Genomic DNA, 27,155 nt, shown 5'->3' with positions numbered 1-27,155 from the left:
GTGTAAGTTACCCATGCCATTGGCACTAACACAGCCCCATACCATCACAGACACTGGCTTTTGAACTTTGAGTCCATAACAGACCGGATGGTTCTTTTTCTCTTTGGCCTGGAGGACACGACGTCCACAATTTCCAAAAACAATTTGAAATGTGGACTCGTCAGACCGCAGAACACTTTTCCTCTATTCATCAGTCCATCTTATGGCACCCACCTGTTCCCAATTAACCTGTTCACCTGTGGGATGTTCCAAACAGGTGTTTCTCAGTCTTTTTTGCCACTTGTCCCAGCTTTTTTGGAACGTGTTGCAGCCATAAAATTCTAAGTTAATGATTATTTGCTAAAAACAATCAGGTTCATCAGTTTGAACATGAAATATCTTGTCTATGTAGTGTAGTCAATTAAATACAGGTTGAACATGATTTGCAAATGATTGTATTCTGTTTTTATTTAAGTTTAACACAGCGTCCCAACTTCATTGGAATTGGGGTTGTAGACCCTGAGCTCCGTGGACATGTTGTCACCAGCGGTTATCGCCAGCTCATTCTGTATCCAGTACCTGCTCACATTGTCTGTTGCCACACCTTGGCCAGAGAAGAGAGTGAATGCTCCACTTATGCACGGATCACTGTGATTGAAAATTTGACATTTTCACTTTCCAAGGACTTGAAGTTGAAATTGCTTGCATGTTTGCAATTTGCATCAGTTCTGAATGTAACTGGGTTTTTACATTTGGGCTGCTGATTTTGGTGAATTGTCACCCACTGTGACTCTGTTAAATTAATTTACCGCTATGTAATTCAATGACCAAATTGTAAACCTCTCTTAAATAATACCTACAATATCTACAAAATCCATCCATAGAAATGACAAAAAGTTGTACATTATTAAATTAACTCTTTGAACAATAACACCCTCCTTGTGGAAAGAAATTCAAACCTAGCGGACCGGAAATATGCCCCTACTTGACCGGAAATATGCCCCTATTTGAGATTGATAGGTGTGGGGTGGACAGAATTCTTGGTACCCCTCTGTTAATGAAAGAAAAACCCACATTGGTCACAGAAATAACTTTGACAACATTGTTGATGTTGATCTTAATGTTAACAAGACCAATATTACCAACAATTGTGTCCATGCGTCTAAGAAAATGAGACTAAGATAAATCCGAGCGGTATAAAAGATGATCTGAACCGTTGTTTGCGACAATGAAGCTGAATAAGTCTGAAAAAGAGCTCCTTTGCTGCTGCTGGGTGTTGTTGAGATGTATAACTCAATCTACAGTGAAAACAGTGAAAAAGTGGACCAATGAAGCCAAGATGGAACTTCAAAGCTGTTTCGACTGCACAGACTGGAGTGTCTTTGAAAATTCAGCTGGCAGCCTGGATGGATATACGGACACGGTCACATCCTGTATTAGTTTCTGTGAAGATGCGTGTGTACCAACAAAGTCATTTCGCACATTCAACAACAACAAGCCGTGGTTCACTGCCAAACCTAAGCAGCTTCGCCAAGCTAAGGAGGACGCATATCAGAGCGGGGACGGGGCCCTGTATAATCCAGCTAGAAACCTGCTGACTAAAGAATTTAACATTGCAAAGAGAAACTAGGCAGCAAAGTTGGGGAAAGCAGTTTAGCACTAACGACTAAATCAGTCTGGCATGCATTCCAATCGCTGACAAATTACAAGCGACGATCCCCCCAAGCTGAGAACAATAGCACACTCGCCAACGACTTGAATACCTTCTAATGCAGATTTGAAAAGGACACTTTCTTGTGTCACCCATTGAGACCTTCAAGTTCCTGGGTATTAGTTTCTCAGGACCATAAGTGGGCGATCAGCATCAACTCTGTCCTCAAAAAGGCCCAGCAGAGGATGCACTTCCTGCGGCTTCTGAGAAAGCACGAGTTCTACACAGCGGTCATCGAATCAGTCCTGTGTTCTTCCATCAAAGTCTGGTTTGGTGCTGCTACAAAAAAGGACAAACTCCGACTGCAACGGACAATCAAAACGGCTGAAAGGATTGTCGGTACCCCCCTACCCACCCTTGAGGACTTGCACGCTGCCAGAACACAAGCTACAGTGGGTACGGAAAGTATTCAGAGCCACTTAAATTTTTCACTCTTTGTTATATTGCAGCCATTTGCTAAAATCCTTTAAGTATTTATCCCTGAAGTATTTTTTTTCCTTTTTTTCCTCACCCCATATTGACAGAAAAAAACTTAATTGTTGAAATTTTGGCACGTGTATTGAAAAGGAAAAGCTGAAATGTCACACATCCATAAGTATTCAGACCCTCTGCTCAGTATTTCGTCGAAGCACCCTTTGGAGCTTATACAGCCATGAGTCTTTTGGAAATGATGCAACAAGTTTTTCACACCTGGATTTGGGGATCATCTGCCATTCCTCCTTGCAGATCCTCTCCAGTTCTGTCAGGTTGGATGGTGAACGTTGGTGGACAGCCATTTTCAGGTCTCTCCGGAGATGCTCTATTGGGTTTAAGTCAGGGCTCTGGCTGGGCCATTCAAGAACAGTCATGGAGTTGTTCTGAAGCCACTCCTTTACTTTAGCTGTGTGCTTAGGTTCATTGTCTTGATAGAAGGTGACCCTTCGGCACAGTCTGTGGTCCTGAGCACTCTGAGAGAAGGTTTTCGTCCAGGATATCCCTGTACTTGGCCACATTCATCTTTTCCTTCGATTGCAACCAGTCGTCCTGCACCCCCACAGCATGATGCTGCCACCACCATGCTTCAGTGTTGGGACTGTACTGGAGAGGTGATGAGCAGTGCCTGGTTTTCTCCCCACATACTGCTTTTAATTAAGGCCAAAAAGTTCTATCTTGCTCACATCAGACCAGAGAATCTTATTTCTCACCATCTTGGAGTCCTTCAGGTGTTTTTTTTTTTCCCCTTTTTTTTTAAAGCAAACTCCATGCAGGCTTTCGTGTCTTTCACTAAGGAGAGGCTTCCGTCGGGCCACTCTGCCATAAAGCCCCGACTGGTGGAGGGCTGTAGTGATGGTTGACTTTTTCCCCATCTCCCGAGTGCTCAGCCACACTGATCTTTGGGTTCTTCTTGACCTCTCTCACCAAGGCTCTTCTCCCCCGATTACTCAGTTTGGTGGGACGGCCAGCTCTAGGAAGGGTTCTGCTTTTCCCAAACGTCTTTCATTTAAGGATTATGGAGGCCACTGTGCTCTTAGCTACCTTGAGTGCAACTGAATTTTTTTTGTAACCTTGGCCAGATCTGTGCCTTGCCACAATTCTGTCTCTGAGCTCTTCAGGCAGTTCCTTTGACGTCGTGATTCTCATTTGCTCTGACATGCACTGTGAGCTGTAAGGTCTTATATAGACAGGGCTGTGGCTTTCTAATCAAGTCCAATCAGTATAATCAAACATAGCTGGACTCCAATGAAGGTGTAGAACCATCTCAAGGATGATCAGAAGAAATGGACAGCACCCGACTTAAATATATGAGTGTCACAGCAAAGGGTCTGAATACTTCTGGCTGTGTGTACATTAATCAGGAAAAAAAAACTTAAATGATTTCAGCAAATCAGAATCATCTTTATTTGCCAAGTATGTCCAAAAACCCCACAAAGAATTTGTCTCCGGTAGTTGGACAACAGACGGTCAATTGACAGGGAACACTTTGGAGATATAAAGACATTGACAAAAAAAAAAAAAAAAGCAGTCACTGAGCAGTAAAGGGTTGCTAGTTATCTGGTAATGCCGGTAAATTCTTGCAATTTAACAACGCTTGAACAATTTAAGGACGTCTGAATAATTTCCGTACCCAGTGTATAACTGAGACCTTAGTCAAAGTGTTATGAACAGTTCCAAACACCAGTCATTGTTGCTAGAAAGCAAAAAAAAAAATATTTAGGAAAAGCCTCCTAAAACATCCATCCATCCATTTTCTGAGCCGCTTCTCCTCACTCGGGTCGCAGGCGTGCTGGAGCCTATCCCAGCTGTCATCGGGCAGGAGGCGGGGTACACCCTGAACTGGTTGCCAGCCAATCGCAGGGCGCATACAAACAAACAACCATTCGCACTCGCAGTCACACCTACGGGCAATTTTAGAGTCTCCAATTAATGCATGTTTTTGGGATGTGGGAGGAAACCGGAGTGCCCGGAGAAAACCCACCCAGGAACGGGGAGAACATGCCACAACTCCACGCAGGCGGGGCCAGGGATTGAACCCGGGTCCTCAGAACTGTGAGGCTGACGCTCTAACCAGTCGGCCACCGTGCCGCCCCTACTAAAACATCTGAAATGTATTTAGGGTTAATCAGAGGCATTTTAAATGGTGGTAGGTGTGTGCTAACTCCTATTTAGAATGAGTTTGAATGTGATGGGTTGATTCTGAACACATTTATGAGGGTGTGCACACTTGTGCAACCACATTTTAATTTTTTTTTTTACTTACCCTCTCATGATTGATTTTTTTTTTTTAAATCAATTGTTCATTAATTAATTGTAGCTAATCACAGTTTTGGGTTAATTTTCACTGATCACATCCAAGCCAAATTACCTCCAGACCTGTTCAATCCAGAAATGACAAACAGAATCTGGTCCGACAAAATCAAGTCGGATAAAACATCTAAGAAATCTGCAACAAAATACACGATCCAAAGAAATTCCAGAACAGTTGAGAAATAAAGTAATTGACATTTATCAGTGTGGAAAGGGTTACAAAAGCCATTTCGAAAGCTTTAGGATTCCAGCGAACCATAGGGAGAGCCATTATCCTCCCACGGAGAAATAATGGAAGAGTGGTGAACCTTCCCAGGAGTGGCCGGCAACAAAAATTACCCCATGATAACAGCAAAGACTCATCCAGGAGGCCACAAAGGAACTCCTGACAACTTCCAAGGAACTGCAGGCCTCCCTCGCCTCAGTTAAAGTCAGTGTTCATGACACAACAAATAAGGGAGAGACTGCCAATTTTGCCCAGAGTTCCAAGGCAAAAACCACTGCTGACCAAAAAGAACAAACACTTGTCTTACGTTTGCAAAAAAAAAAAAAACATTTGAATGATTCCCAAGACTTTTGGGAGAATATTATATGGACTGAAGAGATTAAAGTTGAGCTTTTTGGAAGGTGTGTGTCTTGTTACATCTGGTGTAAATGCAGCACACCATTTCAGAAAAAGATAATCATACCAGCAGTCAAACATGATGGTGGTAGGGCTTTGCACCTTCAGGACCTGGACAACTTGCTGCGATTGATGGAACCATGAATTCTGCGCTGTACCAGAAAATCCTGAAGGAGAATGTTCAGCAATCAGTTTGTGAACTCAAGCTGCAGCGCACTCGGGTTGTGTGGCAGAATAACGATCCACGACTTATTTATACATGAGCGCGGTGACCCAGTAGGGGAGCGCCATGACCGTCTGCCACCTTGAAACTACAGCAGCCGTAAGGGACGAGCAGCACCAAACGCGGAATAACGATTTACATACAACCGCTCCCGTTTTATTGCAGAATACAGTACATCTTTGGAAAACTGAGGCGCTAGAGCGCACTTTTCGTTTGGATGAAACCGACAATTTCAACGCTCGATGGGAATAATTGATGGTCGGTCTTGTTTGTTTGTGTTACAAACATCTGGCATCTGAACAGGAGTTTCGAGACTATATCAACTGTACTGAGTGAAATGAAATATTATTATGATACATTTGTGTCTTCTGTCCCTTCAGTGGAGACCTACAATGACATGGCTTTTGGTGACATTTTCCTGCACTTGCTAACCGGACACCTCACGCTGCTCTCCGATGAGTTTGGAGGAGAAGAATTTTGTTTGGTTGTCTTTGATGGCTTCCTATTGACGACTTTTTCCAGGTTTGCTCTTCTCACCCGATGAATGGAATGTCCAATCCCCCATTGAACACTCGCAAAAAAAAAAAAAAAACAACAAGTTTGAAGTCAACGGGCATTTCTCGAGCCTTGAAGTCTGCATTGTGTTTTATGCTCACATTTTACAGTAAAGAGAACGTCCATAGACACACGCTACGTATGCTGCTGCATCTCCACCACAAGGTGCTGCCTTCACATATGGAAACTTTGATGAAAACTCTGGAACCTCCGAAACAGGTTGGGCTTATATTCTCAGTGCATTTCTTGCGAGTTGTCGACTGGGAAATCTCCAAATAACTGTTGTCATGTTATTTGTGTTCCAACATCTCGACCGTGTCACTGTTGCTCTGCTGTGGTTTTCACCTTCCGTCCCTTTGTCACCTGACTATCAAACATCTGCCCACCCATCATTATTTTCGACTGCTAAGTTTTTACTACAATGTGCTTGTTCTTCAGCTGTGTTGTCACACAAACGAGCGCCCATTGCATTGACTGACACTTGGTGTGTTATATAGAGCAGTGATCCTGTGAAAGAGCTACACAGCCAACTCATCGAGAAGATAGAGGCCCAGAAGAAGAGTCCTCCACTGCCAGAGGAAACGCCATCCCTTGATCTCAGCCTGCACCCTGTGAACGTTCCCACCGCTGCCTCCACCTCGACTCCGCCTCTCTGAGACAGAAGACACGTGGATACATTTGAATTGAGGCTGGATGTAACTGTAGGCCGATGTTGACTCGGAAGACTTGGGCGTTTTAAACGTTTGCTTGTACGATCGTTTTGTATTGAGATTTTTTTTTTCCTCTCTCCTCTCTCCCAGCTTTTGACTTTCTGCTTTGCCATTGTCGCGAGCTATTTTTGTATTCAAGGGGAGAAACCGGAGCATTGTCCGCGCAAAATAACTTCCACCTTTGTGTGTTTCAGTGGAGTCACCGGTGCAAGAAAACATATAAATGACAGCAAATTGTGTGCAAGCCGTGTGTTCTTTATCGGAGTACATTGCCAGAGTCTATACAATGGGGGAAATGATCATGTCCCTTGAAGAATGACCTTAATATAAAGCACAAGCAACACTATACTGCGCTCCGAATTATCGAGCATATCCACTGCATCCGGAAAGTCTTCACAGTGCTTTTTTCTGCATTTCGTTAAGGCCTCAATCAAAAATGAAATGAACAACAACAAACTTTCCATTGAAATCTGAGAATCTGGACGACTGTTGCTGATTCCATATCATGCATACTGGAAGAACGGGGCCATGACGAAAAGAGCCCCGGCGTCGTGAGCGGTGACGCGATCCACCTGGGCCGTGTCGTGACGTAGGCGAAAAGGGGGCGGGGCTCGGGGGAGCGCTCGCGTCGCACAGGTGGCGGATCGAGACAACCATGGGCAAGATTGACGCCTTTGACATCGTCTTCGACAACCGCAAAGAGGTTTACAGCCCCGGCGAGTCCATCTCGGGGACCGTGACGGTCACGGTGGGCCAAAAGCTACCGTGTAAAGGTAAGCGTCGGGGAAAAGGTTATTATTATTATTATTTTTATTTTTTTTTTACTTGTGCTTTTCTGGCCGTAATGTGGAGCGAGAAAACCGGTGGCGTCGCCAAACAAGGAAGTGAAACCACCAGCGAGGAGGATCAACCCGAACATACTTGCATGCTCCCACAATTGTTTAGAATTATTGGAAGTTTGTAGCGCAATTTTGTCCGCGGGAACTTTGCCGTCGGGCAGAGAGAAAAAAAAGAAAAAAAAACCCACTACAGGTTGTGTTTAAAATGAAGCAGCTCGTAATCAATGATATGACGTCACGGTAAGTATATTGTGCCATTAGGAGCTGAGCAGTACGGAAAATGGATGGATGGAGTCGAGTCACGGGAAACCTAAGAGGCCAAGATTCACTCTTTTGGGAAGTTTCCTCTGCCAGACGGCTTGGCAGAGGGCTGATGTGCGTCACGTGCTTCCAAAGCAGATCTGTGTTAAGAAACGCTGATGACACAGTGGCCATTTTCTTCCAGGTCGCTATTCCTCAAAACAGCACTGACTTGAGCTGGAGGCGGTTTTATTTATTTAAAAAAAAAAAAGCTTTTTATTGACTGCTGTAAGAAATTCCTTGGTATTCTCTGCTCGTATCTCATTTCCAAGGGTTTTACCAAAGCGCTCGCCAATGAAGCGACGATACCGTGAAACTGCAATATTTTTTTTGCTCAAGGTTCTCCTGCTATCAGAATCAGATAACCGGCCAATGCCTAAATAGATAAAATACGACCCCAATGATCATGAACTTGGGACTTTATGGCTGCAACACGTTCCAAAAACGCTGGGACAGGGTCATGTTTACCACGGTGTGACCTCCCCTTTTCTTTGAACAATGTTCAATTAACGTTTGGGAACTGAGGACACTAATTGCTGACGCTTCGTAGGTGGAATTCTTTCCCGCTCTTGCTCGATGTTGGCTTGACCGCAGAGGCCGCGAAATGCACCGCGGCCATGTTGCGGCGAGAGATCCAAGTTAAAGTAGGGTGTTTCGACCTAAAAAGAAGCGTTTTTGGCAACATCTTTTTCTGTAGGGAAAAGCGTTCGGGCCAACGTGCGAGCCGAAATGCGTCGGCGTATTCTCTTTCTGGTGTTGTGACAAAAACTGCAGCCAGGACTTAACCATGGGGCCAAAGATGGATTTCAAAGAATCAGATTGGATTTTATTTTATTTGTTGGACGATGACATGTCTTCATTTGGGGAATCGGACAAGGAGTAACGATTCGATTGTGATTCGGTAGTCATTCACGACCCGTCGAGGCGAGTCGCGATTGGGGTTTTTACAAGGTCGAGCAATAAAGAAATGCGACCAAGATAAATCATTTTAAAACATTGTTCGAAAAATGCGAAAATCTTCCCCCCCCCCCCCCTAATGACTGTTTATTAACTAACTTTCTTTTCTTTGGTATTGTTTAATGATACAGCAAAGCCAAATAAACAAAAATTAAGCAATAACGACGACAGAAATGCTTACTGTTGCGAGGCTGAAATGACGATTTGGACAGTTTTAAATTAAACAATGGCTCTAAACGATTACTAGATTTACTAAAATACTTCTAGATTAAGGGGACACTGGCCAAATTAACATGTATTGTTTGACTGGTAATAATGAAGAGGGACCTTTCCTAACAGTGGCACAAAATGGAAAAAGTTGGTTAGTCATGGTTGACAAATCCGTTCATATTTGACAATTTATTTATTATTTCGGGATCTGGACATTTTGTCAGGGCATATTTTCTTGACAGAATTGTTTGCACATGGATTTCATTACAGCAAGTTATTACCGTTGCCAAGTTTATTCAAATTACTGCCCAAAACAACATTTAGAAAAACTGATACACAAAGGTCAGCAATTGCTATACAAAAATTAAAGTTTTTGAGTATTTCGGACCCTGACCTATCACCTTAATTTTCTCCTTGCAGTATTAAAGGCCCGGGTCGTTCTACGAAAATGGTGGCTTTCTTGTAACTGCATTATTCACCAGGAAAAAAAAGTACAAAAGTGTAGGACAAGGATTTTATGTCAATGGTGTTACTATTTGTAAAAAAAACTTTATCCATCCATCCATTTTCTACCGCTTATCTGAGGTCGGGTCGCGGGGGCAGTAGCCTTAGCAGGGGCGCCCAGACTTCCCTCTCCCCAGCCACTTCATCCAGCTCTTCCGTGGGGATCCCGAGGCGTTCCCGGGCCAGCCGAAGGACGTAGTCTCTCCGGCGTGTCCTGGGTCGTCCCCGGGGTCTCCTCCCGGTGGGACGTGCCCGGAACACCTCACCGGGGGGTGGCTGGGGCATCCGATTCGGATGCCCCAGCCCACCTCATCTGGCTCCTCTCGATGTGGAGGAGCAGCGACTCTACTCTGAGATCCTCCCGGATGACCGAGCTTCTCACCCTCTCTCTAAGGGAGAGCCCGTAAACCCTGCGGAGGAAACTCGTTGCAGCCGCTTGTATCCGGGATGTTGTTCTTTCGGTCACGACCCACAGCTTGTGACCATAGGTGAGGGTAGGAACGTAGATCGGCCGGTAAATTGAGAGCTCCGCCTTAGCTCCTTCTTCACCACAACAGACTGATACAAAGTCCACATCACTGCAGACGCTGCACCAATCTGCCTGTCGATCCCCCGTTCCATTCTTCCCTCACTCGTGAACAACACCACAAGATACTTGAACTCCGCCACTTGGGGCAGGATCTTATCCCCGACCCGGAAAAGGCACGCCACCCTTTTCCGACTGGGGACCATGGTCTCAGATTTGGGGGTGCCAATTCTCATCCCAGCCGCTTCACACTCTGCTGCGAACTCATGATCTGCAAAAAGCAGACATGCAATACTGAGGCCACCAAACCGGACCCCCTCTACGCTTCGGCTGCGCCTTGAAATTCTGTCCATAAAAGTTATGAAACAATCAGTGACAAAGGGCAGCCTTGGCGCAGTCCAACCCGCACCGGGAACGAGTCTGAGGTACTGCCGGATATGCGGTCTTCCTCTAAACTCTGACTCCGGTCGTACAGGGACCGAACACCCCGTATCAGGGGGTTTGGTACCCCATACTCCCGAAGCACCCACCACAGGACTCCCCGAGGGACACGTTCGGACGCCTTCTCCAAGTCCACAAAACGCGTAGACTGGTTCGGCGAACTCCCATGCACCCTCAAGGACCCTGCCGAGGGTGTAGAGCTGTTCCACGGCCAGGACGAAAACCACACTGCTCCTCCTGGATCTGGGATGAGACTTCCCGATGGACCGTCCTCTCCAGCACCCCCGAATAGACCTTACCAGGGAGGCTGAGGAGTGTGATCCCCCTGTGGTTGGAACACACCCTCTGGTCTCCCTTCTTAAAAAGGGGGACCACCACCCCAGTCTGCCAATCCAGAGGCACGGTCCCCGATGTCCACGTGATTTTGCAGAGGCGTCTCAACCAGGACAGCCCCACAACATCCAGAGCCTTTAGGAACGCCGGGCAAATCTCATCCACCCCTGGCGACTTGCCACCGATGAGCTTTTTAACCACCCCGGTGGCCTCAACCCCAGAGATAGGAGATCCGCCTCAGAGAACCCAGACTCTGCTTCCTCAAGGGAAGGCGTGTCGGTGGAGTTGAGGTCTTCGAAGTATTCTCCCCACCGGCTCACAATGTCCCGAGTCGAGGTCAGCAGCGCCCCATCCCCACTATACACAGTGTTGGTGGTGCACTGCTTCCCCCTCCTGAGACGCCGGATGGTGGACCAGAATTTTTTCGAAGCCGTCCGCAAGTCTTTCTCCATGGCCTCACCGAACTCCTCCCATGCCAGAGTCTTTGCGTCAGCGACCACCAAAGCTGCATTCCGCTTGGCCGTCCGGTACCTATCAGCTGCCTCAGGAGTCCCACAGGCCGAAAAGGCCCGATAGGACTCCTTCAGCTTGACGGCATCCCTCACCGTCCCAATAGGTTTGGGGATTGCCACCACGACAGGCACCGACCGCCTTACGGCCACAGCTCCGGTCGGCCGCCTCCCCCGGAACGTGAGCAAAGTTCTGTTGGAGGTGGGAGTTGATACTCCTTCTCACCGGGGATTCCGCCAGACGTTCCCAGCAGACCCTCACCATACTTTTGGCCCTGCCACGTCGGACCGGCATCTTCCCCCACCATCGGAGCCAACTCACCACCAGGTGGTGATCAGTTGACCGCTCCGCCCCTCTCTTTACCCCGAGTGTCCAAGACATGCGGCCGCAAGTCCGATGACACGACCACAAAGTCGATCATCGAACTGCGACCCAGGGTGTCCTGGTGCCAAGTGCACGTGTGGACACCCTTATGCTTGAACATGAGGTGTTCGTTATGGACACGCCGTGATGAGCACAGAAGTCCAATAACAGAACACCGCTCTGGTTCTGATCGGGGGGCCGTTCCTCCCAGTCACGCCCTTGGAGGTCTCGCTGTCATTGCCCACATGAGCATTGAAGTCCCCCAGCAGAACAATGGAGTCCCCAGCGGGAGCGTTCTCCAGCACCCTCTCCAAGGACTCCAAAAAGGGTGGGTACTCTGAACTGGTGTTTGGTGAATAGGCAAAAAACAACAGTCAGGACCCGTTCCCCCCCCCTCCCGAAGGCGGAGGGAGGCTACCCTCTCGTCTACTGGGGTGACTCCCAACGTACAGGCGCCGAGCCGGGGGGCAGTAAGCATACCCACACCTAGTCTGCGCCTCTCAACGTGGGCAACTCCAGAGTGGAAGAGAGTCCAACCCCTCTCGAGAGGACTGGTACCAGAGCCCAAGCTGTGTGTGGATGCGAGTCCGACTATATCTTGTCTGAACTTCCCGACCTCACACACCAGCTCGGGCTCCTTCCCTGCCAGTGAGGTGACGTTCCACGTCCCTCGAGCCAGCTTCTGTATTGATATCTTCTCTTCATTTATTGACAATGTTAAGACTTAACTTATAATTTCATGTGATGGCTTAAGATGCATCACTGGTGTTACGGAATTTATATGAAGGGGAAAGGCAATTGAATTCAAATAATTGATCTATCAATATGATGAGCTGATATATTCATAAGAAGTGTGGTTTTGCCTGCCCTGTGTACCATCTTGAAAAATCCATCTTGTCTGTAGGTTTTTCACTGGAATTGCTTTTCTTGTTAGGAACAACATTCAATTTAATGTGGGGGGGGGGAAAAAAATACATTAAGCTATAATTTGTTGATATATAATGTGAAGTAGTTAACTCTTACTAGACTTTTATTTCTTTAAAAAAAACAAAAACAAACAACAACATGAAATCACTGTTCAGAGAGCCACCATTTTCATAGAATGACCCGCCCATGAAATTTACCAATTGGTACTGTCAAGTGACAGCTCCTGAATAGAACACAGTCTCGAATTCCATTGGCAGACTCTTCTGTTCTAAGATAGGGCTTGCAACATTTAACTTTTTTTGAATTTTTTTTTTTTTTAAGGTAATCCAGGTAGTGCTTGCATGAAGCAGAAACTGGTGTCCACCAAACATCTGTGTGGATTTTGGCCATGGTAATAACTTGTTGTAATGAAATCAACGGGCAAACAATTATGTCAAAAAGTATATGCTTTCAAAATGTCCAGGCCCCAAAATGGGCGTGGCCCAGTAGACCAAAGTAAGATTATTCTGTTCACAGTTGCAACAAGTTGCTCACAGATGGGAAGCAGTTCTCAGACGCAGTGGTTATACAACAAAAATAATAGTTTAAGGATTTACAGCAAGGTTAAATCCTTTAGATGTTTATCAGTATATACCGTACTGTCAATATTTTGTTGAACAGCCCAATATTCATCAATCCATTCTCTGGACCACTTATCCGAACTAGGATCACGGTGAGCTGGATCCTGTCCGAGCTGACTTTGATCCAGCCCAATATTAAATTTTCATTTTTTGCAAAGTAATAAAAAAATGTATATTTTATTTCTTCGTTTTGGTTTGTAATATACTGTGCAGAGTTTGCAATGCGTCGAATTAAAAACCTGAAGGAGTTGGAGGTCTTCTTACATTTGTAGACACTATTTTTATTTTTGACAGAACTGTATACAGTGCATTGCCAAATGTATTCTCTCACCTGAAGTGACATCCCATTCTTAATCAATAGGGTTTAGTAGAACATAACTCCACCCTTTACTAGGCTTTACACGATCAGGATTTTTGGGGCCGATCAGCAAGTTTAAAAAAAAAAAAAAAAAGAGGATCTCCGATCACAAGATGGAGCAATGTGTGTATTTACATGACTTCTTCTTTTCCTTTGGGCTTGTCCCTTTAGGGGTCGCCACAGCGCGTCATCCTTTTCCACGTAAGCCTATCTCCTGCATGCTCCTCTCGAACACCAACTGCCCTCATGTCTTCCCTCACGACATCCATCGACCTTCTCTTTGGCCTTCCTCTCGCTCTCTTGCCTGGCAGCTCCATCCTCATCACCCTTCTACCAATAGACTCACTAGTTCTCCTCTGCACGTGACCAAACCATCCAAGTCTGCTCTCTCTAACTTTGTCTCCAAAACATCGAACCTTGGCTGTCCCTCATGAGCTCATTTCTAATTGTATCCAACCCGGCCACTCCGAGAGCGAACCTCAACATCTTCATTTCCGCCACCTCCAGCTCTGCTTCCTGTTGTCTCTTCAGTGCCACTGTGATATTAAACCCTATTGATTAAGAAGGAAAAGCATGCACATAAGGAGGTCAAAGGTTGGATTGTAGTGTTCTCCAAGGTTTAATTTTTGTTCCAACTGAAGACCACAGCCCTATTGATACTCTTTAACTGTATTTTAGAAACCAAGTCCTGGACTGCAGCGGATTTCCTCCAGCCCAACCAAGACAAAACGTATCGGACGTTGAGTTCAGCAAGAGAAACTGTTGCTTGATCTTTCACCCTTAACGAACGTTTATCCCACACCTTAATAACATACGTTATACATACAACATACGTGCTGAAAACTGGATTTTTACCGCTGAAAGATTGCCTGAGTCTGGAGACCGAGAGAGAGCGAGAGAGAGCGATAATGCAGAGGTGCTCATGCATGCTTGTTTTTACAGTATCTCCAGTCACATTGATTATTGCAATGCTCTCCTTTCCTGTCCTCCTTGAAAACTATTAGTATCAATTATTGTAGAATTCAGCACCCCCAACTGCTGATAAGGACCTCTTAGCCATTAGTCTTATTTAGCTTTTTTTCTTTTTTTGTAACTGTGTTGGCTGGGGTGGGCTTTGGCTGCAGAGGATCCTGTTGTGGGCCGTCTGTCTTTAACAAACGGTAACAAAAGGTTAACGTGGGTGTGCGGCAGCATGAAAGAACAAACGTAGCAGAACAGTTGTGAGAGCGTGCCACATGAAAGACCTAACCGAAAGCAAACATTCATGCCGTAGGAGGTGAAATTAGCAGAGGGAGTGGCGATCGCATGTAACCAAAGAAGCTCGTCATAGTTGTCATGTCTCGTAGGGTACCAAATTGTTTCAACTGTCAAAGTGGGAGCATCAATACACATTTTCATCACAATAACGATGCCAATTAATGCCAAACCACCCGGGAGATGTCATCTTCGTCTTCTGTTCTTCTGCGGAGTTACGCAAGTGCGTGCGCGCGCCTTAGCCTTATTAGGCCGACCTTTACGGCCACCCGTCGCATCAGTTGATGGGAAGTGAACGACCTGATTTAATGGACTTTCCAGCATTTATTTGCAGGTGGTAGCTATCATGTGTTCTGAGGTCAAATTGAAATCTTTTAAAAAGCTGTTGTCAGAGAAAAGCTTTCCGAGAATTGTAATCAAATTCTGCAAATAATTTCAGTCAGTGGTGCTACCACCACTGACTGAAATTCTCACTTTAACAGATCTACCATATCTAGACATTATTTTGTAAGCGCATTGATCGTTATTTCATTATATACATTCAGTATCGCGTCAATATGGTCCGACCCGTTATCAGCATTATACTAATAGAATTATTCGTATCTTATCGTTGTCTTTTAGACTGATAATCAAAACATTACGAAATGTAAATGCATCAAAAGTGACTACACCTACATATATGGTTCCTGATTAATGCTATATTTGCTGGTATATTTGTGGAAAAACAACAAAATCTAAAATGCAAAACAGTTAATCTGAATGCGTTTATTTGGGATAAGGTCATTTTGGTCCATCTTTGTGAGCATTATGGATTCATTTTTTGAAGAGTTTAGCCATTCTTTCTTAATACTGTATATCCTATAATCACACCAACATGGTCATTGTCATTTGCAGCCATAAAGGTGAACTGCAATGGTTTCTGTGGCATCACCAATAAAGTAAACGAAACAACATGGGCGGTAGAGGAGCAGTACTTCAATAATACAATCTCTGTTGCAGACAAAGGTATGTTTTTCCCCACCCAACTGTTATTTTTTTTTATTTTGAAGTTTATGGAGACCGCATTTGCGGGTATACCAGTGCGCATATTTTGAACAAAGACAGAAAATATGTATTTTTCAAAGCCCCAGCACAGAATTGAACTGGTAACACTGAGTCTCTGTTTTGCGACTCATGTCTCCCATCTCTCTCAATCTGTCTGTACAGGAACTCTGAAACAAGGCAATCACACTTTTCCCTTCAAGTTTCTGATTCCGGGTAAGAGCCTCAACTCTGTCAGTTTGTATGATACTAATTCAAACAAATTCTTCTTCTGTTTTTTGTGGTCAATGCCTTTCCTCTACCGTCAAATCGTTTGCCAAATATGGCATTTGTCCCCCGATCTATTCAGTTATCGGGGACTTTTGCAGACTCGTGAGACTCCCTCCCAGATACCGTCAGAGCAGCCGATGTTCAGTCCTCCCTGTTGTAAATGTCAACCATTTGGTATTTCAAACGTTAATTTTGTGTTGTGTTTAGTATTGGTGAATTAGTCAAAGTATAGGACAGTGGAACTTCAATTTAACACGCTAATACGCCCCTGGTTCATGCCAGGGGGACAACCACGGTGGGATTATGCAGCTCATGCATCGATGAAGAAGGACGATAGCTAGCAGCGAGAACTAATGTAAATTGCAGGATAGCTTGACCGTTGACACTTCGGACGTAAGTCGCAGTGATAAACGTGCGTGCTTCGATTCGGCGCCGCGCGGCATCGGGTCTTCTCTGATGCGCCGCTCACCGCAGCCGGGAAAGTCTGTCAGCCCGACTGCTTAGCCAGCAGTGGCTGGGGGGCAGATAGAAATATTTTACAGGGGAAAAAAATAAACCATTAACACACCGTTCACGCACGGCAGAATGAGCGCGCTCACTTTAACTTTTATCAGAAAGGGCTTTTGAGTGTTAAAAGGGTTAGTTTTGGCTCGCCAGCGTGGCGAACGTGGGCAGTATTCGCTTCGCCACGTTCTATTTCAATTAGCCATTGGCGAGGTGGCGAACGGGCAGCACGAACTCTGGCAAGTTGAGGCGGGTTACTTTCCTGAGCTGCGAGGAATTTGTGTGCTACCTATTTCCAAACACATTAATGAGATGCCATAGATGAACGGCTTGAGGAAAAAAAGTTACCGTACCAAAAATAGCATGTTTGAGACTCCAGGGACTTGTGTGTCGTATTCCTCTTAAACACCACCACCATGTGCCGACAATAGATAGAACTCCTGCCATCATGGCTGCCACGTCAATACATTATTATTATTATTATTTTTTGTTTTTGCCACGTCAATACATAATTTTTTTTTCCCCCAGGCTCTGCTCCATCATCATTTGAGGGCAACTACGGTAGGATAGTATACCGAATAAGAGCTTTCATTGAAACGCCACGCTTTACCAAAGATTACAGCACAGAGAAAGCGTTCTACCTGTTGGACCCCCTCAACCTAAACAAAATTCCAGACATATGGGTGAGCCTTGAACTATATTCACTTTGCTTTACAAATACACAATATGGAGAAAATTATTGGGCCACTTGGCTTTCGTTCAGATGACTGCGGGCAAGCGGCTGTCTACCCCCTGGACAGGTCGTCCAGACATATTGACAGACAACCATTCACACTCATATTCACATGGCAATTTGGAGATTTGAGTTTCTTATCCTATATTTAACCAAATTGATGATAAAGTCTCACTGAAAGTAGAATCCCCTTTTTTTTTTTTTTTTTTTTTTTTTTTTTTTATATAAAGAAAGACGTAGGCAGTGACTATATCCTCACAGAGATACGGTCACAAGCTGAATTGAACAAAAAACTGTATGTCCGCAATGTGCTGTAACGGTCTATCTCAATGCAGGGACCTTGCTCGTCTTCAGTGATCCAGGAGTTCAGCTACCTGCTATTAAAAACTGGCACAGTGATCCTGAAAGCCCAGATTGACAAAAAGGGTTACACACCAGGCCAGATTATTCATCTGTCAGCTACCGTCCACAATAAGTCTGAGAGGAGTACAGGCAACATAAATGCCTCCCTGATGCAGGTAAAGCCTTTTCTAATTTCATCAAATACTCTCTCACCACATTTTCACCCATCGGTGCAGTTAATTTATTTGTGCTTGCAATGAAACAAGTTAGTGGAGTAGAATCGGATTTCCGTAGTGTTAACAGAGAAGAGATGAAATTCTATTCAAAAAAATGTAATATTATCACGGCCAGAATTTTCACAATTATTATTATTGTCATGGTATTGGTAAAGGAAATGTAAGCAAATGAAATCACAAATACATATTCCGAAAAAGTTGATTATTTTGAAAACATAAAACACAAACTCATTAGCCCTGTGTATTTTTTGACATCAGTATTTCGATACAGCCAGTTCAAAAAGTAAATGTTATTTATTTATTTTTTTCCAAATTTTGAGACCCCACAAAATTTGCTCAAGATGACTGCTTTGACAGTCATATCGTCAATGGCGGTGGAACTCTATTAAAACATTTAATTCGAGCCTAGTAGTCTATTAAAACGTCTTTGACACAAACAGTGTTTTACAATACAGTTAGTTTGGTTGACGAATAGACAATTCGATCCAATGTTCTAATTTTCCATCAGGCTCCGACAGTACAGATTGTCAATTTGAAAAGGTGCAAATATGTGAATATGATTTCAAGCTGAATGTGGAGGTGACAATCCATGCAAGGATCTAACTCGGTTGGCTATATTCAAGCTTCTGATAAGACTTTTAGTCAACGAGGGAGACGTTAAGGAGAAGCAGTTGAACCTTTCTCAATTAATCCAATGTCCAGCCAATCAAGTTATGTGACTGGCATGAGAGGTTTACCATAAACGTATACACAGAATGCCACTTTGCCCAGATCAGAAACCACCTTTGCGTCCGCTGCCGTAAATCCTTGCTGGCTTGGACCAGCTGCCTCCTTTCTTGATAGGTCGCTAACGAGCTGCCTATCTAGCGAGCTGGCTGGCTAGCGAGCTGCCTATCTCGCGAGCTGGCTGGCTAACGAGCTGCCTATCTCGCGAGCTGGCTGGCTAACGAGCTGCCTATCTCGCGAGCTGGCTGGCTAACGAGCTGCCTATCTAGCGAGCTGGCTGGCTAACGAGCTGCCTATCTAGCGAGCTGGCTGGCTAACGAGCTGTCTAGCGAGCTGGCTGGCTAACGAGCTGCCTATCTAGCGAGCTGGCTGGCTAACGAGCTGCCTATCTAGCGAGCTGGCTGGCTAACGAGCTGCCTATCTAGCGAGCTGGCTGGCTAACGAGCTGCCTATCTCGCGAGCTGGCTGGCTAACGAGCTGCCTATCTCGCGAGCTGGCTGGCTAACGAGCTGCCTATCTAGCTGGCTGGCTAACGAGCTGCCTATCTAGCGAGCTGGCTGGCTAACGAGCTGCCTATCTAGCGAGCTGGCTGGCTAACGAGCTGCCTATCTAGCTGGCTGGCTGGCTAACGAGCTGCCTATCTAGCGAGCTGGCTGGCTAACGAGCTGCCTATCTCGCGAGCTGGCTGGCTAACGAGCTGCCTATCTAGCGAGCTGGCTGGCTAACGAGCTGCCTATCTAGCGAGCTGGCTGGCTAGCTCGTTATATATATATATATATATATATATATATATATATATAAAACATCCATTTTCTATCCCGCTTATCCTCACTAGGATTGCTGGCGCTAATCTCAGCTGACTCCGGGCGAGAGGCGGGGTACACCCTCAACTGGTTGCCAGCCAATCGCAGAGCACATGTAGACAAACAATCATTCACACTCACATGCACTCCTATGGCCAATTTAGAGTAGTCAGTTGACCGAGCAGGCATGTTTTTGGAATGTGGCATACCCGGAGAAAACCCACACAGGCGAGGGCGGATGTGAATCCAAATCCTCAGAACTCTGCTAACCAGTCATCCGCCGTGCCGCCCACTAAAAATCATGAAATATATTTTGTGTTTATTGAATAAATGCGGTAGGGCAGCAGTTGCAGCTCTTGTCAGAATAAAGTAAGTCGTATGATATTCCAAGACTCATTCTGATTGGATAAGAAAATTCTGATTCGATGATCGCTTTTTCAGCCCCGCTCTAATTCCAAATTCGGATCACCACCGATTCGTGCACTGCCCTCGTTGTTATGCAGTGACTTAACAATAAGTGTGTGAATTACTGTGTCCTTTTGTTTCAGAGAGTAACCTATCAGACAAAAAGACCCGTCCATGACGTGAGGGCCATTGCAGAGTTGGAAGGAGGTCGAGTTAAGGCCAGCAAGGAGATTGAGTGGAAGGAGCAGATCATTGTTCCTCCTCTTCCTCAGTCGTCCCTTGTTGGCTGTGACCTTATAAAGGTTGAATACCTCGTGAAAGTAAGGAAAACGTTTTGACATCATTCTTCTACCAATGTACCGTATTTTCCGCACTATAAGGCGCACTTAAAAGCCTTGAATTTTCTCAAAACTCGACGGTGCGCCTTTTAACCCGGTGCGCCTTGTGTGTGCACTGAGTTCCAAAACCTGTAGAAATGTTGTTGTGCGATTTTGGTAAGCACTCCGCTTGATTGACTGTCGGACCATTTCCCGCCGACATAGGGACGTAATGTGTACACTACGTACGCTGGCAGCAATAAACCAGTTAGAGAACGTTCCGTAAAGCTACGTACGGTACGTACGCTTACCTCCGCCACGCCTAAGGTATCTAAGGTATCGGCGTTGACTGTTGTCGCGAAAGCCGGCATCATTGCTGAACAGCCCACCCGGCAACGAGACTGACTCAGACGAGCACGAGAGGGAACCCGGCATGTTTGATGGCGAGATTGTCCAGCTGTTCAATGCAGATACAGATGAGGAGGACTTCGATGGATTTGTGACAAAAGATTGATTTTAAAAAAATAAATAATGTGAGCGTTCCGTTACCTTGTTTTAGCATGCACAGAATAATACAGTGGGCCTTTATGTATGGCTTAATTACAGAAATAGACCCCGTAATTGAGACTGCGCCTTACATTCCGCCTTATGGTGCGGAAAATACGGTACTCACTACCTCTCCTCTGGACGTGTCCAAACCATTGAAGTCTGCTCTCTCTAACTTTTTCTCCAAAACATCGAACCTTGGCTGTCACTCTGATGAGCTCATTTCTAATTTTGTCCAACCCGGTCACCCCGAGAGCGAACCTCAACATCTTCATTTCCGCCACCTCCAGCTCTGCTTCCTGTTGTCTCTTCAGTGCCACTGTCTCTAATCCGTGCATCATGGCTGGCCTCACCATTGTTTTATAAACGTTGCCCTTCATCCTAGCTGAGACTCTTCTGTCACATAACACACCTGACACCTTCCTCCACCCGTTCCAACCTGCTTGGACCCATTTCTTCACTTCCTGACCGCACTCACCATTGCTCTGGACGGATAACCCCAAGTATTTAAAGTCCTCCACCCTTGCTAGCTCTTCTCCCTGTAGCCTCACTCTTCCCCCACCACCCCTCGCATTCATGCACATATATTCTGTCTTACTTCGGCTAATCTTTATTCCTCTGACCTCCAGTGCATGCCTCCATCTTTCCAACTGTTCCTCCACCTGCTCCCTGCTTTCACTGCAGATCACAATGTCATTTGCGAACATCATGGTCCACAGGGATTCCAGTCTAACCTCATCTGTCAGCCTATCCATCACCACTGCAAACGGGAAAGAGCTCAGGGCTGATCCCTGATGCAGCAACACCTCCACCTGAAACTCCTCTGTCGCACCTACAGCTAACCTCACCGCTGTTCTGCTGCCCTCGTACATGTCCTGTACTATTCTAACAACAAATAATGCATCTGTGGTAGTCTTTCTAGGCATGAAACCATACTGTTGGTCGCAAATACTCACTTCTGCCCTGAGTCTAGCCTCCACTACATTTTCCCATATCTTCATTGTGTTGCTCATCAGCTTTATTCTTCTATAATTCCCACAGCTCTCCACATCACACTTGTTCTTAAAAAATGGGCACCAGCACACTTTTCCTCCAATCCTCAGGCATCCTCTCACCTGCTAGAATTCTGTTAAACAAGCTGGCCAAAAACTCCAGAGCCACCTCTCCTAGATGCTTCCATACCTCCACAGGAATGTCACCAGGGCCAACTGCCTTTCCATTTTTCATCCTCTTTAATGCCTTTCTAACTTCCCCCTTACTAATCATTGCCACTTCCTGGTCCACCACACTTGCCTCTTCTACTCTCCCTTCTCTATCATTTTCCTCATTCATCAACTCCTCGAAGTATTCTTTCAATCTATCCAGCACACACCTGGCACCAATCAACATATTTCCATCTCTATCCTTAATCACCCTTACCTGCTGCACATCCTTCCCATCTCTATCCCTCTGTCTGACCAGCCTGTATAGATCTTTTCTCCTTCTTTAGTGTGCAACCAGCCATACATGTCATCATAGGCCTTTTGTTTGGCCTTTGCCCTACGCCGCATTTCAATGTATTCCTTTCTCCTCTTCTCGCTCCTCTCAGTGTCCCACTTCTTCTTGGCTATCCTCCTTCCTTGTATGATTTCCTGTACTTTGAGGTTCCACCACCAAGTCTGTCTCTCTCCTTTCCTGCCAGAAGATACAAAAAGTACTCTCCTGCTTGTCTCTCTTATCACCTTGGCTGTACTGGTCCAGTCTTCTGGAAGCTCCTGATGTCCACCAAGAGCCTGTCTCACCTCTTCCCGAAAAACTGCACAACGCTGTTCCTTTCTCAGCTTCCACCACATGGTTCTCTGCTCTGTCTTTGTCTTCTTAATCTTCCTCCCCACCACCGGAGTCATTTTACACACCACCATCCTATGCTGTCTAGCCACATTCTCCCTCCCACTACCTTACAGTCAGTAACCTTTTTCAGATTACATCGTCTGCACAAGATCTAATCCACCTGCATGCTTCTACCGCTCTTGTAGGTCACCCTATGTTCCTGCCACTTCTGGGGGGAAAAAATTGTTTACTTCAGCCAATTCCATCGTTTTTGTAAAGTATATCACCATCTGTCCCTCCAAGTTCCTTTCCTGGATGCCATACTTACCCATTACTTCTGCATCACCCCTGTTTCCTTCACCATCATGTCCATCTCTGTCTGGGATGCTCAGAACTACTTCGTCTAGCTCCTTTCAGAATTTCTCTTTCACCTCTAGGTCAGATCCTACCTGTGGGGCAATAAAAGTGAGTACACCCCAAAGTGAAATAGTCCAAATAAGGCCCAATTAGCCATTTTCCTTCCCTGGTGTCATGTGACTCGTTATTGTTGCAAGTTTTCACGTGAGAATTGGGAGAAGGTGTGTTACGTTTGCCGTTATCAGTCTCACACGCTCTCATACTGGTCACAGGAAGTTCATTATGGCACCTCAATTAAGAGAACTTTCTGAGGATCTTGGGGGGAGAACAAAAAAAAAAAAAAAAAGAGAATTATTTCTTTACATAAAGATGACTTAGGCCAAACCTGTGCAAGGTACGGCCTGGGGGCCACACCCTGCCTGTCCACAGTCTCTTGCAGTGTTCATGAAGGCAAAATAAAATGTAAACCACAGTATGTGGTGCTTTTAATTTGATGTGCCCGCATGTGAACAGTGCAAGCGAGCAAGAGCTACGACTTGTGTCTGCAATGTTGGAGACGTTTTTGCTATGTTTGGGGACTTTTTCGACCCCTCTAGCAACTGAGAAGAATTGAGATTGGAATATGGTTACGTAAATTCTGCCCATTTAAACCTTTCATCTCTGTTTAATCAGGTCAGCCTGAAGTCTCCAAATGTCCTCTTGACGTTACCCCTCCACATAGGGAATGTTTCTTTGGACAACAAGTTTCAACATCGTCTGTCTTCTGACCTTGTTGAGGATTCAACATCTACCTCAGCTTCTGCCAACGCATCGTTTTCACCTTCTCTTGCCCCAAAACCTGCTCCTCGTCCTGCTCCTCGGTCCAGACTTTCAGATGCCAATACTCCAAGTGCTCCACCGCCTGAATGCCACCAAGGAGCTGAGGGTGGTACACCGATGAATGGCAGCCTTACCAACAAGCGGCACTCCCAACATGTGTCGCCAAGTGGATTTAGTTATGCTCCTGGCCTCTCTTTCTCTAACAGCCATCAGAATCGGTCAAGCACAAATCCTGAAGGAACTCCAGGCAGTGGTTCCACAAGGGCCCCAGCTCCTCTTTCCAGTTTGAACACTGCTAGCCCAGTGTTAACGCCAATTAGCCTTCCTCCAGACTACGAGAGCTCATCATACCCACAAGGTTAGTTGTCATGTGTTCTTTCAGGCTGTTCTCACAGGTTTAGACTCTGGCAACTCGAATGGTTGTATGAATTTAAGACCTCAGGGTTTGGAGGTTCAAATACCACTGCGGACCAAAAATTAACATTGGGCCTGCAGAGATAATAGTCTGCTTTCTTGACACTATTTGAGGATGATTTTTTTTTTTTCTCGCTGTTTCATTAGTTAACAAGGTGCCCCAATAGCCTAATGCTACGAATAAACAAAAAACAAAGCTTTTGATGTTTTTACTACAGTTAGTTTTGGAGGTCTAGATATGTAATTTTTTATCAAAACCATAATAATAATAATAATTATTATTATTATATTTTTTTAAAGAGCTATTCATTCCGACAGCTTCCATTTTGACTTTTCTGTTGCATTCTTAATTGTAACTACCATTAATAAATTAATGTCCCAATAGCCTAATGGCTTTAGTTAATTCTGTGGTTGTGCTACTGGAACACCTAACTATTCCTTATTCACCTTTCACCTAAAACCAAAGTATTTAACAATTAAGAGTAGAGGGCTGAAATTCTAGCCGGAGAGTTTCAACATATGGAACCATGATGCAATTTCTACATTTTTAGACATAGGAGCTGCTAATTGACCATACGCAGGAGTCAAAATTTGAATATATTGGCTCATTGACTCCCATTATAAATCATATTTTTTTTGATATACTTTATACCTGATGTGTTATAATGCTTTCCCCCGGGATAATGGCATAAGTTCAAGCCTTGCCCTTTGTACTGAAATCATTTGTGGTGTGTTTACACCGATAAGCCACCAGATGACGCTAGAGGTCAGGTCATTATTTTCCTTGCACAGACCTCCAGCAGATGACGGAAGCCCAAATTATGTACAAAATACACAAATACTTGAAATTGTTTAACTTGTTTGCCCTGAATCTATAATCTATGAAAATTGTAACTTTTTGAATGGAATTATGGAAATCAATGAACTTTTCCATGATATTCTACTTTTTTGTTTGGAAAGGGTCTGTATTTATGTAGGGCATATTTAGAGTTAGGGTCATAACACAATACCGCTTTTATTGTCCATAGAGGGGGGCAGTAGCTTTAGCAGGGACGCCCAGACTTCCCTCTCCCCAGCCACTTCATCCAGCTCTTCCGGGGGGATCCCGAGGCGTTCCCAGGCCAGCCGAAGGACGTAGTCTCTCCAGCGTGTCCTGGGTCGTCCCCGGGGCCACCTCCCGGTGGGACGTTGCCCGGAACACCTTACCGGGGAGGCGTCCGAGTCAGATGCCCCAGCCACCTCATCTGGCACCTCTCGAAGCGGAGGAGAAGCGGCTCTACTCTGAGATCCTCCCGGATGACCGAGCTTCTCACCCTATCTCTAAGGGAGAGCCCGGACACCCTGCGGAGGAAACTCATTTCGGCCGCTTGTATCCTGGATCTGGTTCTTTCGGTCACGACCCACAGCTCGTGACCATAGGTGAGGGCAGGATCGTAGATCGACCGGTAAATTGAGCGCTTCGCCTTTCGGCTTAGCTCCTTCCTCACCACAACGGACCGATACAAAGTCGGCATCACTGCAGACGCTGCACCGATCCGCCTGGCGATTTCCCGTTCCATTCTTCCCTCACTCGTGAACAAGAGCCCAAGATACTTGAACTCCTCCACTTGGGGCAGGAATTCATCCCTGACCCGGAGAGGGCACGCCACCCTTTTCCGACTGAGGCCCATGGTCTCAGATTTGGGGGTGCTGATTCTCATCCCAGCCGCTTCACACCCGAGGGACACGGTCGAACGCCTTCTCCAACTCCACAAAACACGTGTAGACTGGTTGGGCGAACTCCCATGCACCCTCGAGGACCCTGCCGAGGGTGGAGAGCTGGTCCACTGTTCCACGGCCAGGACGGAAATCACACTGTTCCTCCTGGATCTGAGATTCGACTTCCTGACGGACCCTCCTCTCCAAGGCTCCAATGAAATCTCAAGACTATCGATTTATTGTGGTGCTTCCTGGTGCTTCCTGGTCTCAGAAAGCTTGGTCTCAGACATTATGGCATGTGGGTAGTCCAGATCTTAGCTCCGAGCGCCACTGTTTACATATACTGTTGATCAAGGAGTGAGGATGACAGAGGAGCGAGGCAGGAGGAGGTAGGAATGATTGGGGGAAATGAGACAATCGTTCCTCGATGACGTCATTTCACGGAGACGTCGACTGAAGATGACCTCACGTTGTTGACGTGTCACAAATGAACTGTTTGTGTTGCTAAATAATTACTATCGGGACAAACTAATTAACTGCCGATGTGGTTTTGTTTTCCAGAGGCTCCTCCTTCCTACGATGAAAGTTGTAACACATAAACTGAGTGGAGGAACAGGAAACGTACGAGCGTGACAACATCAAACGGTGGACGGCGCGGCAATTCCTGCTTCCAAATGAATCGGATTTGTTTTCTTGAAGAAAATGTCGTATTTTAAATGTACCTTGCAGGTTGATTGTTTCCCCTAATACATATATTTTAAATGAGAACAGGTCATTACGTATATAATGCGGTTTTAAATTGGAATATTAAAAGTGAAATGGTTTCGTGTTCCGTTGGTGTCAAGAGTTGACCTTTTCCATGTCCTGACCTGACTTTGAATTACCGTATTGTACTCTTCCGGATAGAGGAAGGCAATACCTCGATACTCAACTGTAATTTTTCTCAAGTCATAAATGCTCTGTGTAGAGAAGCTGATTCGTAGCTGAGCCATAATGTGTAATCATTAATCACCACGTTAAGTACCACCAAATTGTTTTCAGTTTGAATTGCACTAACCCAATAAAACATTCTTCCACAAACTTTCTGTTGAATATTTCTTGCACGTATTTCTCCACAGAAATCGGTTATGCTCCCATTAACATAGAATTGGGTTGCTCTCTGACTGTTTTCCAGGGTTAAATATTGAATATTGAAGCATCTCCTGGTGTAGCAGCAGTTGCAGTGTGGTCATCGTGCACTGTAAAATGTAATATTTTGACATGACTAAAAAACAGTAGGAAACCCCTTGCTTCAAAATTCAGATACACACACACACACACAAACACGCCACATCCCCAAAATAAACGTTTACATTACTTAAGTATTAGCAAACCTTAGAACGTGTGAAGTGGATGAAACAAAGAGAATC

The 27,155-nt window shown here is 45.3% G+C and overlaps 2 protein-coding genes across 3 annotated transcripts in view; both read left to right on the top strand.

Moving 5' to 3' along the window:
* nelfb (negative elongation factor complex member B) overlaps nt 1–6,822 on the top strand; it is a 30,906-nt gene extending 24,084 nt beyond the window's left edge. Inside the window, exons 10-12 of one of the 2 annotated variants that reach the window (XM_061673168.1) lie at nt 5,700–5,841; nt 5,985–6,093; nt 6,372–6,822. In XM_061673168.1, the coding sequence (XP_061529152.1) occupies nt 5,700–5,841; nt 5,985–6,093; nt 6,372–6,530 (410 nt within the window). In that variant the 3' untranslated portion in view covers nt 6,531–6,822. The remainder of the gene's footprint in view (nt 1–5,699; nt 5,842–5,984; nt 6,094–6,371) is intronic. The other variant, XM_061673167.1, reaches the window with a different exon arrangement.
* Nucleotides 6,823–7,160: 338 nt separating this feature from the next.
* On the top strand, nt 7,161–26,826 carry arrdc1a (arrestin domain containing 1a). The gene is made up of 8 exons (XM_061673170.1): nt 7,161–7,357; nt 15,621–15,731; nt 15,933–15,983; nt 17,070–17,224; nt 17,610–17,792; nt 19,930–20,106; nt 23,488–23,992; nt 26,308–26,826. Exons 1-8 carry the CDS (start codon nt 7,240–7,242, stop codon nt 26,343–26,345), a joined length of 1,338 nt encoding a protein of 445 aa, XP_061529154.1. The 5' UTR covers nt 7,161–7,239; the 3' UTR covers nt 26,346–26,826.
* Nucleotides 26,827–27,155: the final 329 nt, after the last annotated feature.

Source organism: Phycodurus eques, chromosome 3 (genome assembly GCF_024500275.1).
Source record: "Phycodurus eques isolate BA_2022a chromosome 3, UOR_Pequ_1.1, whole genome shotgun sequence".
Lineage (NCBI taxonomy): Eukaryota > Metazoa > Chordata > Actinopteri > Syngnathiformes > Syngnathidae > Phycodurus > Phycodurus eques.
Note: the sequence above shows the minus strand (reverse complement) of the source record. Positions and strands in the feature narration are given on the sequence as shown.